General features: G+C 38.0%; 1 protein-coding gene across 3 annotated transcripts in view; it reads left to right on the top strand.

Moving 5' to 3' along the window:
* Window positions 1–18,035, top strand: part of ATP2B1 (ATPase plasma membrane Ca2+ transporting 1) — a 56,328-nt gene that overhangs the window by 25,979 nt on the left and 12,314 nt on the right. For all 3 annotated transcript variants that reach the window (XM_069858575.1, XM_069858583.1, XM_069858593.1), the window contains exons 3-15: window positions 928–1,125; window positions 1,970–2,224; window positions 2,304–2,429; window positions 2,796–2,939; window positions 5,840–5,878; window positions 6,968–7,129; window positions 8,737–8,951; window positions 10,109–10,351; window positions 12,994–13,235; window positions 15,910–16,147; window positions 17,017–17,196; window positions 17,279–17,366; window positions 17,647–17,753. In XM_069858575.1, coding sequence (XP_069714676.1) covers window positions 928–1,125; window positions 1,970–2,224; window positions 2,304–2,429; window positions 2,796–2,939; window positions 5,840–5,878; window positions 6,968–7,129; window positions 8,737–8,951; window positions 10,109–10,351; window positions 12,994–13,235; window positions 15,910–16,147; window positions 17,017–17,196; window positions 17,279–17,366; window positions 17,647–17,753 — 2,237 coding nt within the window. The remainder of the gene's footprint in view (window positions 1–927; window positions 1,126–1,969; window positions 2,225–2,303; window positions 2,430–2,795; window positions 2,940–5,839; window positions 5,879–6,967; window positions 7,130–8,736; window positions 8,952–10,108; window positions 10,352–12,993; window positions 13,236–15,909; window positions 16,148–17,016; window positions 17,197–17,278; window positions 17,367–17,646; window positions 17,754–18,035) is intronic.

The following is an 18,035-nucleotide window of genomic DNA, read 5'->3' as shown; positions in this document are numbered from 1 at the left end:
TCACTGGACATTTTGCCCTTTTGCCTTGAAAAATGAGCTGACAGCTTAAATTGTGAGTGGTGGGGTTAGGCAGCTGGAGACTGCTGGAGTAAAGCAGATTCTTCTAGTGAAGGCCACTTGCTCTTGCCTGCTAGTGACCCTTAAGGATGGTACAAGAGTCAAGACAGAGAACAGGACTCTTAAAAAAGAACTGTGCCACATAAGAAAAGATAGATAAAAAGCTGAGGTCACAGGCCCTGCACAGTGCTAAATATGGGCTCTTTCTGTATTAGAGGAGATAGAAAGTGAAGCCTCAGAAGAGCAAACAGCTGCTGTCAGGCAGAAGCAGCATCTTTAAGTGGCTCCCTCTCTCCACATGATGCCTGGAGAGTTTCACCAGCTTTTTATAGTCTCTTATATAATAATTAAATACTACACAAATATAATAGTTATAGTATTTTATATTGATAACTATATTAAAAATTTCATTATAAATGTTACGTTAATTGTAGGATCCTAGGATATACAGAATCCCTACAGTGGGAACCAGAGCTGGCTTCACAGGCTGTGGTCTTACTAAAGCTGCATGGTGCTACTCAGTCTCAATAGTAGTAACTCTACTAATGATCTTGTCTTGCAAAGGTGTTTACTTTGTACTAAGGTATGTCTGTTACTATTACTTTGTTGCTATGTCATATTAAATGCAAGTAGGTAGACCATCAGCTTACTTTATATCGGCAGAGTGTGAATAATACAACATAGTTGTTTTTCTGTAGCGTCACTGATTTAAAGATAATACTTAGGTATTCATATTTGAGATATGGCTTTTCAGTATTGTTACAAAAATATGGAGTGGGACTTGACTCCGTGAATGGGAAACCTCAATCACTTCTAATGTCAGGGTGAAATGCAAATAAATGTCACTAACTTTGTCTTATTATTAAATAGGTTTAAGTGGAAATCCAGCAGATATAGAAAGGAGAGAAGCAGTTTTTGGGAAGAACTTTATACCTCCTAAAAAGCCAAAAACATTTCTTCAGTTAGTATGGGAAGCACTACAGGACGTTACACTAATTATATTAGAAATTGCAGCTGTAGTATCCTTGGGCCTTTCTTTTTACCAGCCTCCAGGAGGAAATGAATCACGTAAGTAAACTTTTAAAATTAGGTATCTACCTGTAATATACTGCTGACTTCCCTGGTCCAGCATGCTTATGCTGTAAATCTGGTAGGAGACAGTAAGTCAGTGGAAAAGCAGCTTATTGTTCCTTACTGAGAGAACACTGCTAAAACTGTAGCTTACCTTGCAAGGCCAACATGAGATTTCTTGAGTCGTGATTCTGACCAAAATAATGCCAGAGGTAAAGCGCAAGCAGCAGAAACAAGGACTTGCCTGAAGTCCATTCATGATTCTGTGGGTAGGGAGATGTTAAGCTTTACCTCAAATATTTAAGCAATTTGTAATTTGTGGCTATGTGCATTCTTTGGGGAGTCAGCAAGTCTTAAATTTTCCTTGGTTTGCAATCTGACATTGGTAACTTCTTCCAATTTAAGAAATCTACATTTATATTTCTAAATGAAAGCTGAAGAGATCTGGCCTTCATTGAACTGAATTTTTTTGCATTGATATCCAGCTTGTTAAGGTAAAGGTAAAGTGTTCCCACTTTCCATGTTGAGAAAGCAGAAGGTGGCTAGTCTGGCATTCTCATGCCATCATTTAACAAGACAATAAGCACAGGTAACTTTTCTGTATCAACCACTCTTATGTTCAGAAAAGCAGGGATGTACTTTCTAGGTGGTTTAACTTTCTTTAGCTGCTCTCGCTTTCAGGTTTATTAGCTTCTTTGTGCTGCCGAGAATAAATTGCCAAGAGGTTAGCATGTAAAATATTTAGCAGCTATTAGTAGTTTCTTCTGTTTGGCAAAACTTTTTTATTGTAGGAATATCTATCTGTGTGAACTTTCTTAAATCTAAAACCTGTTTTCTACAGTATGTGGATCAGTAAATGTTGGTGAAGAAGAGGAGGAATCTGAAGCGGGTTGGATTGAAGGAGCTGCAATCCTCCTATCTGTAGTTTGTGTGGTATTAGTAACAGCTTTCAATGACTGGAGTAAGGAGAAACAATTTCGGGGATTGCAGAGCCGTATTGAACAAGAACAGAAATTCACAGTCATCAGAGGTGGCCAAGTCATCCAAATACCAGTAGCTGACATAATTGTTGGAGATATTGCACAAGTGAAATATGGTAAACATATTTTTAAAGTTGAACTTTCTTTTATTTTAAAAAAGGAACTGCAGTCAACATACCCAGTGATCTCTCCTAGGTGATCTTTTGCCGGCTGATGGTGTACTTATTCAAGGAAATGACCTCAAAATCGATGAAAGCTCACTGACTGGAGAATCTGATCATGTTAAGAAGTCTCTGGACAGAGATCCTATGCTGCTCTCAGGTATGTAACATTTCAGTTCTTGAAGTAGCTCATTTCTAGTGGTAAAATGGGTATTTTTGAGATTAAAATCTGGCAAACTAGATTATATCTAGACTGACTCCTAAAAGTATTGAAAACCAGTTCAACTAGTCCAAAACTGTTGAAGTGAGCAGACTCTTAGTTTTAAGAGTATAAGTTTTAACGTTTTGTGTAGTTGTTTATGGTTTTATTTTCCAGATAGTTTTGGCAATTAAAGCTCTGGGGGAACACAGTGCTACATGTACACATCTTACGGTTTTGTGAGTGTGAAGTTCAAGAACTCATTTTCTTTGTGCACTGCCGTGTAACTGCTCGAGTCTTAGTGGAAAATCTGATCCCATCTTTCAGGTACACATGTGATGGAAGGCTCTGGAAGAATGGTAGTTACTGCTGTGGGTGTGAACTCTCAGACTGGAATCATCTTTACCTTACTTGGAGCTGGAGGAGATGAAGAGGAAAAGGAGAAAGAAAAAGAGAAGAAGGACAAGAAAAGTAGGCATAATAATCTTGACTCCAGGAGAGAAAGTCCTGAATGTTACTGGATAAAAATTTGTTCTATTCATCTGGTGGCAGAAATCTTTTTTCAGACTTAATCCTACTTCCAGTAGGTTTTGCATAAAAGAAACTTCAGGTCTAGTGACTTGAGCTTACACCACTACAGATGACTCCTGTCATGTGGATTTGTAGTTAAACTATAGATGTCATTGATCAATTAGAGATTAGAAAGTGTACAACTCCTAACCGGCCATGCCATGTATGAATTGTGTAACTTCAAAGTACATTTATGACTAGTAGCAAGTACTTGTTATGGCAAACAGATTATTAACAATAACTCAGCCTAATGAGTATCTAGTTCTGCTTTTGACTGATTGAAAATGTCCTGCATAGGGAGTTCTGTGACACTTGAAGGGGAAAAGCCTGTATCGTTGATCGTGCCTGTATCGTTGATTTGTGGATTTCCTGAATGTATATATGACTGATTTTGATAAATGTGAGCAGCTTTGTCTGCTCCTGCTCTTCTTCCAGAGCTGAAACTTTGAATGCTCAGAGATATGCATAAAACAAATCCCTAGCGGCACTTTTCTTAAGCTTTCACTTTGGAGGCATGAGGGTCTTGTAACCCAAAGAAAGCATTTTAGAGCCCTTCTGTGAAGTGAGCTGTCATCTTTATTTTGAAGGACTTCCTCAGTAGCTGGAATTATAAGGTCACTTATCTAAACCATAGCCTTTATCCTGAGAATCAAAGCTTAGAAGTGTTAACCCATAGTGGTTTGATACTAGCTCTCGCAATTAATGTTGCCAACTGAACTTCACCACAGCAAAAAAGTTTTGTAGAAACTGTGGTGAAGTCTGCTGAATGGGACTGAGCCTGAGAATTCTTGACAGAAAAATATTCTTCTTTATCAGTAATGGGAAGCCATACAGAAAATGTGCTTAGGAATCTCAGTGGCCTTCAAAATAACGAGGCAATTGTTGAAATGTATGCTGTGTGCAGGAGTTAGGATTGAACTGTGCTTTTTGTCGTCTTGTCCTGATCTACAGATATTTTATAATTTTGATGCTTTTTGAAACTTAAAAGTATCAAGTTTCTTCAGAAGTAATTTACAAGAATTGTTACAAGAATTGTTACAAGACGAATTGAAAGTTCAAAGTTAGTTTCAAGCTCAAGGGTGTCATTGAAGAGTAAAAGTTGACATGCAGCTCTTCCAGGGAATTAGCATGGAGCAGTTTCCATCCTTTGCGCTTTCTGTTAAAGAGGAAGGAGAAGGAAGGAAGCAAGCAAGAGTACCAGCTGCTACGGGACATATGGAGAAGATTACAGCTTTTACTAATACTCTGCTAGTGTATATTATTCCATAAGCAGAAGCCCTTTTAACAAGTAGTGTTGTGGTGTATCATAGGGCCTGAACAGTTGTGGGGCTTTTTGTGTCCCAAGATAGACAAATTCCCCTCTCTCAGGTTGGGCGACCAGTAAGATTCTCCTTGGTAAAACAGGTTGAACTAAATTAGCTGCTCTGTGAATGTTAAGGAGATTAAAGTGGCTATTTTTGGTTGGCTATGTATGGCTTGGTTCAGAGTCAAAGCAAACATATGCAAGGAGTTAGAAGTAACTCAAGTGTAGAACGTCACTCTTGTAAAAGAGAAAAAGAGAACTAGGAAAGAACAACACTAAATTAGGAAGTAATGATGAGTTCTTAAGAAGTCTGAAGTGGCATCTTACCCTTCCTCCCCCTGCCCCCAGCTCTTCTGAGGATGCTTCAGAGGAAATATTATGTATGCAAACCAGACTATATCTACAGTGGTATAGTGAAGGTATTGAATGTCATACCAAACAGGCTGCTTGATAACTTGATTCTCTTCTACCTGAGTACTCGCACGTATTTTGTTCTACATAACCTAAGGCTGAAGACTTAATTAATTACTTGTGAGACTGAAAGATTCTGGGTCTTGTTCTGGATTGCTCAATTTTGAGCTTTCATTTCAGATTATTGCAAATAGTAACTATAACCCTTGCATTCTCTGCTTAGGAGAAATGTTTGTCACTTGCCAAGGTAGTATCTAAACATTTTTTACTTAAAAACCCAAAGAAAGAAAGGTAGTGTGCCCCTCTCACGCCAATACTCTATGCATGTTGTATTGGTCTAGCTACCTTTAGTGTTTCACTCATTAATTTATTTCACTGTTTCACTGTCCTTCTTTATGATCTCTTGTTGAATTCCATGTCTCAACAGAGGTAGGAGCAGTATTTTGTTATGAACTTGAACTGTTAGCTTAGCGGTGTAATATTGGTATGTTGCCAACAGATTATGTGCGTGCTTGCGTAAATAGGGTTAGCATAGATCAAGTAATCCAGGGCTCTGCCTCCATTTAGCTTTGGTATGGATTTATAAATATTTTATGCTATAGCTTCTGTAGTATTGTACAAATACTTCAATTCTGGAAATGAGATCATACAATTTACTTGTGGTAGCAGTCAGATGCAATTGCCAAGTGTTGTAAGAACAGAGAGCAAGACTGAGGCCACCAGAATCACGTTCGTCACAAATTTCTTTTCTAGAAAAATGTTTAGGCAAGCCTTTTAAAATCTTCCCAAACAAGTAACAAGTTTGCACAGATTACTGATACAGACGCTTAACTATGATAGCATAACACTACAATACTCTTAATGGGGAAAACTAAAGACCAAAAAACTGATGTGAGCTGTTTCTGTGAGTGACTTACACTTTTAAAGCCTCAGTTATGTCAGACCTCTGCCTCTAGATTGTTCTACACTTCTTTAAAAATCACACTTCCTTGCTTAAATCATGTGGTAATATATGTATTATATGGAAATGTAAACACTAAAATGAGCACAGCCAGTTTAAAACACAACTTGTTCCCCTCTTCGACAGGTAAAAAGCAAGATGGAGCTGTTGAAAACCGTAACAAAGGTAAACGCAGGTTCTCTGATCCTTTCTTGGAAGTCCTCATTTTTTGAGAGTGTATGTAATGAATATGTACTTCCCTCTGAAAATGCATGTTGAATATTTAGTTCCAAAGCTAAAAATGGCATAAGTATATCTGCTCAAAACTAATGCTTGAATTAACTTGGTCATTTCAACATAGCTAAATACTACGAAAGTTAAGTTTACTCATGATTTTCAAGCTATCTTGTTTGGCTGGGTTAACTTTTACTGGTTGCCACCTGCCCACCCAGCTGCTCTCTCACTCCCTTTCCTCAGCAGTACAGGGCAGGAAATAGGATAAGAGCGTGTGAGTTAAGATAAGGATGGGAAGATCACTTAGTAATTATCTTCATGGGCAAAACAGGCTCGAATAAGATTAATTTATTGCCACTTCAAAATAGAGTACTATGGTGGGGAACGCAAGCAGCTTAAAAAGGCTTACACACACACACACACACACACTACATCCCCCCCGCTCCTTATAGTCTTGACTTGGTTCTTGACTTCTCTGCTTCGTTCCTCTGAGGAGCGCAAGTGGATGGAAAATGGGTTTATTTCATTAGTTCATAATGCTGCTCCTTCCTCCTTAAGCTCTTGCCCTGCTCCATTATGGGGCCCTGCCATGGGGCACAGCCCTTCATGAACTTCTGCCATGTGAGCCCTTTCCACAGGGTACAGGCCTTCAGGAATGGACTGCACAAATGTGGGTCACTCCTGTCCAGAGCCTGCTTTAGCCCAGACCTTCCACAGGCTGCAGCTTCCTTTAGGGCATATCTACCTGCTGTGACATAGGGTCCTACACAAGTTACAGTGTGAATATCTGCTCCTCTGTGGGATGCAGGGGTTCAACCTGCCCCACCATGGTGTTAGCCACAGGCTGCAGCTTCCCTGCTGCCAGCACTTGGGCACATGCACACAGAACACTTGTTTAAACAGCCATCTGTACTACGGTACCTCTGGGTACTAGGTACTACACAGTACTGGTGTTTAGTGGAACCTGGTGTTAAGCTTTCCAAATATCATTGATTTTGGGGACTCCCCAATGGCTAAACTTTATTTCATCTTAACTTATAGCTAAAGCTCAGGATGGTGCAGCCATGGAAATGCAACCACTGAAGAGTGAGGATGGTGGGGATGGAGATGAGAAAGACAAGAAGAGATCAAATTTGCCAAAGAAAGAAAAGTCGGTTCTTCAAGGCAAACTTACAAAGCTTGCAGTTCAGATTGGCAAAGCAGGTATGATGAATCAGTAACTCCTTGCGTTGATGTCACATGTTTTGAGTAAAGCTGGAATGTAGTTTGAGGGTATAACTTATATAATCAAACCAGTCATGGCCAGCTATTTTAAATGCAAAATTCCAATGCGTGCAAGTATGCCATTGAGCCAGAGTGTGCTGATCACTTCGCTGTCATATAGATGGTTTTTATTTTTCCTTGATATAAATGTATTTAGGCTCTAGTGTGTCGGCTTCTGGAAGAGAAAATTCCAACTTCATAACATCAGACAACTGCTGGGAAAGATGTTTTTTAGATAAGATCTGGCATTTAATGATGTACCTAGGGAAATAAAAATTGAGTGAAGTCTGGAAAATGTGGTAGGGTCAACCAGGTTACCTCTGGTACTTCCAGAGGCTTAGGAATTTCCACTTACCATATTACATGCTGGCATGTAATGTTTTCATTGACTTTCTGCTATCTTTTAGCTTCTGTTACTGCTCTATCAGCAAATATTCAGCTGTCTTGTCAAAATATTTGGTAAACTATTGCTTCTTGAAAGTAGCCTAAACAAAATGAAGTTCATTGTAAATTTTAGGCTATGTTACACAGCATGTAGAGGTTTAATTCGACTGTTCCAGGATTTATCTTGGTACGTGTAGAGTTGCTGAAAGATTTAGGCTAGAAGGAACCACTAAAGCCCACCCCACAGCTCACAAAAGGGGTGACTTCATCTGTGTCGTAAGACAGTCATGGGAGGACAGAGCAAATAAATTTGTAGCTTTAGCACTCTAGTTATGTATAGCAGTGCTGTTTTTTCAGAGAAAGTTGTAGTAAAAAATGTTGAATAAAGCTTCCATAGTTTGTTTAGTGTAAAATGCTGTCCTTATCAAACAATTTTTTCACATTTTTCGTAAGCCAGTGGTCTTTTTTTTACCTTTATGCACCTTTTGATCCATTGTAATTCCCAGTGGGCCCTTAATGCTCATCTTCACGCATGCTTGGGGTTTTTTTCGGTCCTGCTGTTTGGGATGGTGCACAAACTGGAGCATCTTTCTATAAAGAGCTGACACTAGTGACTTTTCCTTTATTCCAGCCAGGTCCATTTTTCTTCATGATTTTCCTGTGATGTTTGAAGTATGCTGCTCAGTTTGCTAATTTGTCATCCCAGTTATTCTCATTTAATTAAATGCTGTGCTTACCTGCCATATTTAATACCACCTTCTGCAGGAAGCTGGTTATGTATTGTCAGCAGTATTTGCTACTGAATAAGTAAGCAATATAATTGTTGAAGGCCTGCTGAATTAGTTCAGTTCTTATCCTGCTTATTCAATTGACTTTACATATTGGTCTCCCTTGTTTGTAATGAGAACTACATTTTTCAATTAAATGAGAAGGAAAATAAATTTTAGAAGCTTCTAAGAGAAAGGTATGAGGAAATACTTGCATTGGAAGTTAGAATACCTTTGAGAAACTACCTCAGTGTTTCCCAACTTGCCTATTTTTAAAATATTAACTGTAAACTAACTGTTATAAAGGCAGAAGTATTTGCAGTCGTCTGCGCCTATACTGCCAAGTATTTGAGATAACTTCTGAAAACTGTTTATTCTTTTTTTTTTTTTAACAAGGTTTGTTGATGTCTGCAATCACAGTCATTATCCTTGTATTATATTTTGTAATTGATACCTTCTGGATTCAGAAGAGACCTTGGCTTGCTGAATGTACCCCAATTTATATTCAGTATTTTGTGAAGTTCTTTATTATTGGAGTTACAGTCTTGGTGGTGGCAGTACCAGAAGGTCTTCCACTTGCAGTCACTATATCTCTGGCTTACTCTGTTAAGGTAAGCAAATAGATGGTGAACAGATTTTAAAGGTAGATGGGTGTATTCATCAGCTGTAAAATCACAGTTGAGATATGCTGCATCACATACGTGTAATAGTGGGGAGAAACTTTTCTTGTTTCCCTAAACTGCACAAGAAATGTAACTTTTTTCTTAATCTCTGAATGCACACTAGCCATGAGCAGTGACAGCCTGTTGTCACCAACTAAAGATGAATGGGTTTAGCTCATAAAGTTGTAGCATTTGCTCATGATAAATAGATGTGTGTGTTTGTAAATAATGACCTCTTCTGTGAACCTGAGCTTCTACGTAACTGATGTGTTACGTACTTAGAACAAAATTCCATTTTGTTTTTTCCTTGAGGACTGTATATTGTAGAACATATAGCTTTGTATTTATTATACAGCACTTATTTTAAATCATGCTCTTTGTTCTCTTAATTTTCTTACTGCTTCAGCATGCTAGAGCTAGTTATTGATCTGAAAATCTAATTATAAAGACAATGGCTATTTAGGCTGTATTCTAAAACTTAATTTACAGTACTAACTAGTAGTGGCTTTAGTATTGTATCATTTGAAGTTACTGTGCCTCTTCAAGGTTAAAATACTATCCAAACTTTTTAGGTGAAGAATTTAAAATTATACTTGACCCATGAAGATTGTGTAGTCTTCCCTGTCTCAGCAAGAAATGTTAGGCTCCTAAACTGTATTTGATTTTATGTCTGATTCTAGCATCTTTGAAATATATATCATGTGATATTTGGATAAGTCTGTAACATACCTTACTTAGTCTTTCTGCTTACAAGAAAGATATCCTTTCAAATCTGGTAAAGCTGAGTCCTATCCATTTCTAAATACAGTTGTATACAATTTGCTTGTAACAGTCTGACTGTTATCAGTAGTCAATGTGGCATACAGATACAGGAGACTAAGACCATATTTATGAACCTTGTTCAAAATTAAGTTTACTGTGACATAAGAGACTTAAAGGAATCCTTATAGAACGTGGCAGCTACAAATTCTTCCTGTAAGATGCCAGATAACTTGAAGGCTGAGCATCTTCTGAAGGTGCTGCATAAGACTGAACACCTTAAATGAGAGTTCCTGAAATGTGAAGTAATGGTCATGGATAGTTGTTGACTGCTTTTGTTTCCTTAGAAAATGATGAAAGATAATAATTTGGTGAGACATCTGGATGCATGTGAAACAATGGGCAATGCAACAGCTATTTGCTCAGATAAAACAGGAACGTTGACCATGAACAGAATGACAGTTGTCCAAGCCTACATCAATGAAAAACATTATAAAAAAATTCCAGAACCAGAAGCTATTCCAGAGAAAACCATGGCTTACCTTGTGACAGGAATTTCTGTTAATTGTGCTTATACTTCCAAAATACTGGTAAGTGTATTTCTTCATTCTAATCAAGATAATTAAACAGCTTCCTCAAAAGGTGCAGATTGTCTGGTGGATATGTAGTTAAGTGTAAATGTGTGGAAAATGCAGTGTAAGGTATTTTGTACCTCATGTGAATTGCTGAAGCCTTTGAGACTAAACTTCAAGAATAGCTTATTTCAGTTCGAGTTGATAATTTAGGTTTTGAACTGATAATTTAAAGATACAGTCTCAGGAGGATAACTTTTAAGAAAGTTCACAGTTGAGTCTAAATTTGCTTTTATAAGTGGGGCTGGTTACCTTACTTGAAGAGCATCTTGGTTGTATTTGAGTGCTACTTCAAAGTAAACATGTAAGAGTAGCACATTAGCTAGAATGTGATGAGGAAATGCACATACAGATGAGGATTTTGATGGATTTTTATTCCAGATATTGCCCTAGGAGTTAGTAGGCTTTAGAATGTAAGGTTTTTTGCTCAGAACTTGTTTGAGACTTTGAAATTGTTTTGAAATAGAATAATGAACTGTTACACAATACTGGACTATTTAGCACTTTTGCGTACATCATTTTCTACAACTTCAAACATGGCTTCCTTGCTGTAGTTATTCCAACACGTTGCATAATTTCTATTCTTTAAGATAGTAAAAATAATAATTAGGATTTTGCTTTAAAAAATTAACAAAATAACACTTCATTATTTGGTAGAATCCTGTACTATTTAACAGCAGTAAACCTTAAGTCAGATAGATACTTTTCAGTCAATGATGATGGTAAGTAACTCTGCAAGAACTTTCTCAATAGCAGTACTTGAGGCAGCCTGTCAACACCGCTAGCACTGATTTCTGTCAAGCACGACTGAAATACTGTTAATGAGTTACAGCTTGTGAAGAGTTCCAGCGTTTTCTAAAGATCTTTGTTCTAAGACAAAAAAAAGTAGCTGCATATAAAATGACCAGGTCCCTTACTACCAAAATTTCAATTATATTACCCCCAATGTGGTCAGTCTGCTTAAGTGAGTTGGAGAGCTGGAAGGGATCTGTTGAAATCCCCTGGTCCATCCCCACTACTTAAAGCAGGGTCAACCAGAGCAAGTTGCTCGGGACCATGTCCAGTCAGGTTTTAAGTATCTCGAAGACCATACGTCTACAAGTCTTTTACATACCTCCAGGGATGGTGAGTCCACCACTTCCCTGGGCAGCCTGTTTTAATGCACAACAACTCTTTCAGTAAAGAAATTTTTCCAAATATCCAGTCTAAACCTTCACTGACACAAGATGAGGCCATTTCCTCTCCTCTTACTGGTACCCACTTAGGAGGAGAGACCAACATCCACCTCCCTACAGCCTCCTGTCAGGTAGCTGTAGAGAGCTGTAAGGCCTTCTATTCTCCAGACTAATCAGTCTCAGTTCCCTCAACCACTCCTCATAACTTATTTTCCAGACCCTTCACCAGCTTCGGTGCCCTTTCCTGGACATGCTCCAGCAGCTCTGAGGAGCTCAAGAGTTGCAGTTTGTACTCATTGCCTGTTGTCCGCTCACAGTCTAAGAGGTCTGGCTTGGCAGCATTTAACATTGTTCCACCAGCCTGCCCCATTCAGGCATTTAATACATATTGATAAGTTTCTCCCCTAGAGCCTTCTCTTGTCCAGGCTACACAGTCACAGCTCTCTCACCCTCTCCTCATATGTTTGGTGCTCCAGTCCCTTTGTCATGTTTGTGGCCTAAGACTGGACTTTATCCTGTTTGTCCATGTCTCTTGTACTGGGGAGCCCAGAACCGCGCGTGGAGGCGAATATTTTGAAAGTGTGAGTATTTGATACAGTCAAATCAAAGGTCTTGCAGCTCTGAACAGTAAAAATGTATCCCTGACTTAAAATAATTATATTTCAGCTCTATCTCCTTGAGGCATGTCAGGCTAAGTAAATGCTTCTGCCTAGTTTGCTACAAACTACACTGCAATGATGTAGCTCCCTAAGCTCAGAAATATCTTGAAAGAAATGCTCCTTGTAACACTAGTATATGCATATTCCACATTGCTGAGATAAGAAACTTGCTCTGGTATTAAAGGGTTGGAAACTTGTTTCTGAACTCTTTCCAGTTAAATAGGCCATGGCCTGGAAAACAGTACTTTTAGTGAGACTTAAGGAGCTTAAAGACTTAGTTTGTTCAGTAGAAGGCTAACAGGCAATGTGATCGTAGCTCAAGTCATCGAGGAAGAGTTATTATAGGAGAAGATACTTCAATAGAAACGATGCTTGTTAAAATCAGTTTAAGTAAACTTATCTGTACTTTTAAAATACAAAGTAACTAGTAAAGAACTACACTCAATTGATCAGATAGATACACCAAGCAATGAAAAATGCCTTTTAAAAAAGGTCATATTGAGATTTGGTACTATCCTAATGGGTGAGTTTTTAGTCTGAGAAAGGGACTGAAAGACCCTCAACAGGTACAAAAGTTGTTAGCTTAGAAAAGCCAGCAGTATGATTTTTGTCTCATGACTTAGAAATTTATATAGTAATCATTGTGAAAATGAAACTTCCCTATCCCACAACTAATTTCAGCCTTAGCTTCCTTGTTTTCAAAATGCTGTACTTCAGTTGTTTGTTAAGTTAACATGCTAATCAGTGAAGGTTCTTGTTCTTGCAGCCTCCTGAAAAAGAAGGTGGCCTACCACGTCATGTTGGGAATAAAACTGAATGTGCCTTGCTGGGATTACTCTTGGATTTAAAACGTGATTATCAGGACGTAAGAAATGAGATTCCAGAAGAGGATTTGTACAAAGTGTACACCTTCAACTCTGTTAGAAAATCTATGAGTACCGTGTTAAAAAACTCTGATGGCAGTTTCCGGATATTCAGTAAAGGTGCCTCTGAGATAGTTCTTAAAAAGTAAGAACAGCTAATATTGTAATTCAACATTTAAATTTGGCTAAATGATGTGATAGGTGAGGAGACTGAAGTGCTAAACATTGTGTTATGGTCTTCAAAATATTTCTGTTGCCCTGTTCACAAACAAGTGCAACAGTCCCATACCCTTGGGTTGCAGATGCTTTCCAGCTTGTCTCCCTCAGTTGTTTGACTTTCTAAAGTAAGACGGGCAATTAGCTTTTCAGTTATTTTAATTCTCATGACCCAGCTCTGCCCCTCAAAAAAGAGCTGGTCATGATTAATTTGAACTAGGGAGCTCTGCTGTGATACAGAATGCCATCTATGAATTTATCTATTCTCTAGTTAAACAATTTTAGGTGTGGTTGGTCAAAATGTTTCCCCAGCTTTCAGTAAAGTCCCAACATCTGATATGCCTAAATTCTAGGAAGGATGTGTGCCTTTGAAATGTGATTACTTCTAGCTTCAAAAACCTGCAAGTTGATGTGCAAGTTAATAATTTTAACAGGAAATTGAACTTGGCCAGTAGAGAAACTTGAGGATTTTTAATGTGACAAAGTAAATTGCTTCCTTATCCACCTGCCCATCTATAGAGGATTTATTAGAATGCGATTAGATGATTAGTGAGAGATTAGTCACTACTGGGACAAACCTTTAGGTGTGAAGGCAGCTGTGGTAGCTCCTAACTAGGTGAAGAGAGAAGTCAAGCATGTATGCATCAGTAACAGCAACTGTAGCCAGTCTGGTTTTTCTTCTAATGTCAGACTAATTCCAGTCTGAGAAGTACATAGATTTTGCTCATCGTTTCAATGTACCTTTTTGCTTGCTACTAGGCACCCAAATAGTTATCTAGGAAAGGACTGATGTACTAAAGAAAAAAGATTAAACCTTCCTCCTCGGCTTAGTACTGGCAACAAAAGGTCAATCTTAAAAGGGCTTGTTCTTCTTAATATGAAAGTTAGATTTAGATGTGAATTTTTTTATAGGTAGACGTTAAGCCAAGTCTCATCAGTGAATAAATATGCCTATGTTTTCATTACTTGTGCCTTCAGAAGTATAATGTACCTTATTATCTGTACAATTAATCTGTAGAAGTTGCCAGAACTCATTCATCCAAGACTCATGTGGTCCACTTGGCTTCATAACTGAGATAAGAAAATAAATAATGAGGTCATTTGGCAAAAACCAAGAAAACCTAGACTGATTTGGATACTGTTGGAGTAGTTCTAATTCCAAAACTATTATCAAACTATGGCCTGACCAGAAGTCTTGTCCCATCATAAGCCACTTTCTTTACCCACTACCTATTCAGTGCCAGAAATAAATCTCAGAGCTTATAACCTAGTTTGTCAGTTGTGCTGCTTATTCTTTATTTTAACGTGTAGTACTACTCTGGTGCACTGAAAGCTTAAATATTAATATTTAAGGCACAAATGAGTTACTAATAAGTGTGGATGCAGCAAACTTTTCAGCAGAGTAGTTTTATTCTTCTTTCCTTACCATCAGGTCAAATATTTAAGTGAGTTTCAATGAAATGTTTACATAAAACTTACTGGCTTCCAGGTAGTCATCTTGGAATGCTTTGAATTCAGATTGCAGGTGGCAGAAGCTATCCATAGTGTTTGACATGTGAACGGAAAACCAAAACTAGGGAATCAGAAAGACCTCAGATTTCATTTGTTATAAATACTATGAAGCTTTGAGGAACAGCTTTGTTTTCATTTCCTGGATGAGGTGGAAACTTTTTGTGTGTTGCACTTGAGAATTCATTAAACTCTTGGACTAAACACTTACATGCTGTAGTAGTCATCTTAGTGTACCTGCTAGGTCTGAATTTAATAATTTTAAAGAAGTTACCCTTTTTTCAGTGTCACATTAGCACTGATTTGTAAAACACATGCTGGGGGTGTTGCTTTATGGTGGAACTTTGCTAATGATGCAGAAGAACAAGACTAAACTTGTTTCAAATATTTGGTAGCGTTATATGTTCATGGCATCAATATTGGTAAAGTATGTATGCTGACTATGAATTGCATCAGCATAATTGGAATGAAGAAACATAACTAAAAAAGAGCATGTGTTGAAATGCTGGAGTAATTAGTTTTGAATCCACTCTCTTCTGCAAACGTTTAATCAGTTTTAAGTGGTTTTGGTGTTTTTTAGTTAACACTTCACATCAATAACATTATGTCAAATGCTCTCTGAATATTCTGCAGTTAGATTTGAGGGGAGGTTGGGGCAAAACTTACTGCTTTTAAGGATAGTATTACAAGAGTTTGATTTTAGTGCTGTAAGTTTAGTGCATACAGTTGTTTAAGCACTACATGCATGTACTGGAAGCATACTGTTCTTCTGAGACTTGTTCTTCTGCAACTGTTAACAAAGTGAGATCATTTTATTGAACTTGAAACTGGATTGACTGACTCGACCAGGGCAGGCACCGGTCTGTTTACATACAATAGTGGTAACTAATGTTTGCGTCCTAAATTCAGTGGGCATTATTTTCATCTTGGGATGACTGTCTCTGTTAACTTTCTACAGCTAGTATGTTTTACAATTGGAAAGAGATTAAGTGCATGTGGAGATTACTTTAGAGATGCTGATACTGGCTTTTTTGTGTGTGCATGAGTAGTGAAATCAAAGCTTGTGGGATAACTCTTTAAACTGCTCTTTTCAGGTGCTTCAAGATACTGAGTGCTAATGGAGAACCAAAGGTATTTAGACCTAGGGATCGCGATGATATCGTGAAAACAGTAATTGAGCCAATGGCTTCTGAAGGGCTGAGAACCATCTGCCTGGCATTCAGAGACTTCCCAGCAGGGGAACCTGAGCCAGAATGGGACAACGAAAATGATATCGTTACTGGTCTGACATGCATTGCGGTTGTTGGCATTGAAGATCCTGTGAGACCTGAGGTAGGGTCACTGGCTAAACTGGCTAAACTGCAATGATTCTCTTACAATGGATCTTGATTCACGTTGTTCTTCATCTTGCAAGGAGTGCAAGAGACTGAATTGCTATTGTATGCCTTAAGCGTGGTTGATAAATGAAAATCTAATTTATTGGTGGGAAGGTTAATAGAGCTATAAAAGCAGATTAAAACTTCTTAATGTCACTTATGCTGCGTTACTGAAGCTCTGTACAAACTAATGACTTAAGGCGCTTACTGTGCAGAGTCTTAGTAGATGGAACAATTTGTCTTTTTTTTTTTTTTTTTTTTTTACCACTTGGGCTATTGGGAGTATTGTTTAGGCTAATATTAGCCGTCTTGTTGCCAGCTTCTCATGGGTAACGATTTAGACAAGGGTTTGTCACCTGAGAACTAATGTAAGGAGTCTGGCTTGTGGTTGAGGTCTAAAGAGAGCAGTATTTCTCAATGTTGAAAGCTTTTATGCCACATGTAGGTGGAACTTGGATCTGATCCGTATTAGCATCATTTCATGCTAGAAATCATGGAGGAAGTAATGGAGTGTGAGCTGATTTTATTTTACATAATCATAAGCGAAAAGTCAGTATTCTGTACTTTTGAATACTACAGCCTAATGTCATGAGGGGTTTTGTCCTATTTTTTTAACACTGCAGTATTGTGCAGGAAAATGAAGGGGGGTGGATGTAGGTGATGGGGAGATAAGCAGGGGACATGACGTGACAAAACCCTTTACCATTTGTGTCATTTTCAGGAAAAGAATTAGGGTAAGCTACACTCCTTTCACTCACATCTCTAGATTTATTCTACTAATGTACAGTCTCTGAGTCTGTGTTTTTGGGTTTTTTTGGCTAACAGGTACCTGATGCAATAAAGAAATGTCAACGTGCAGGCATAACCGTACGTATGGTCACTGGTGATAACATTAACACTGCTCGTGCTATTGCATTAAAATGTGGTATTCTGAATCCTGGTGAAGACTTCCTGTGTTTAGAGGGGAAAGACTTTAACAGGAGAATACGTAATGAAAAAGGAGAGGTAAGCATACTGGCCGATTAAGTAGATCAGCTGATATTTTAAGTCTCCTAACTGTAAAATATAACCAGTGCTCTTATTGCAGATAGAGCAAGAGCGAATAGATAAAATTTGGCCAAAGCTTCGTGTTCTTGCAAGATCTTCTCCCACAGACAAACACACTTTAGTGAAAGGTAAGTAAAAGCAATCCGGACTTCTAAGTAAAGATGGGGGAGTGGCAGTGTTATGCTTTTAGAAAAAAGGCTGGGACTGAACAGTGGGAAATGCTTATGAGGCATTTGCCAACTGACCTTTTTTTTCTTCTTGAGTAATGGAGTCAACTAGAACGATCTGTTGTGACTTTGTTTTTTTTTTTGATAACTTTAAGGAAGGCAAGAGTGAGCTGCTCTTTCAGGTAATCTGTGCTACGTTGTCAATTTTGAATTGTAACACACAATTCTGATTTTATTTTAGGTATAATTGATAGCACTGTCTTTGACCAGAGGCAAGTTGTAGCAGTAACTGGTGATGGTACCAATGATGGTCCAGCTCTGAAGAAGGCAGATGTTGGATTTGCTATGGTATTTTTGTTTTATCTTTAGTATTTTGGAGAGTGATATTGATAAAATACCTTATCAAATCACTTCAAAGAACCTTGCTTGTTTCATGAGCCCAATATACAAGTAGGTTAATGGAGTCAGCATCTTTCACACTTAATACTAATGACTTTTTCTCCTCCCTCAGTGTTCCAACGTAACCATATTTTTATTTGATGGAAATGAAATTTGTGGTGTTTGCCATTTAATCAAACTTAAACTGCAGATCCCCATCAGTTTCAAATCAAAACCTTTTTTACGCAAAGG

The sequence above is a fragment of the Phaenicophaeus curvirostris genome, chromosome 1 (genome assembly GCF_032191515.1).
Source record: "Phaenicophaeus curvirostris isolate KB17595 chromosome 1, BPBGC_Pcur_1.0, whole genome shotgun sequence".
Classification (NCBI taxonomy): Eukaryota; Metazoa; Chordata; class Aves; order Cuculiformes; family Cuculidae; genus Phaenicophaeus; species Phaenicophaeus curvirostris.
This window is presented reverse-complemented; position numbering and strand designations above follow the sequence as displayed.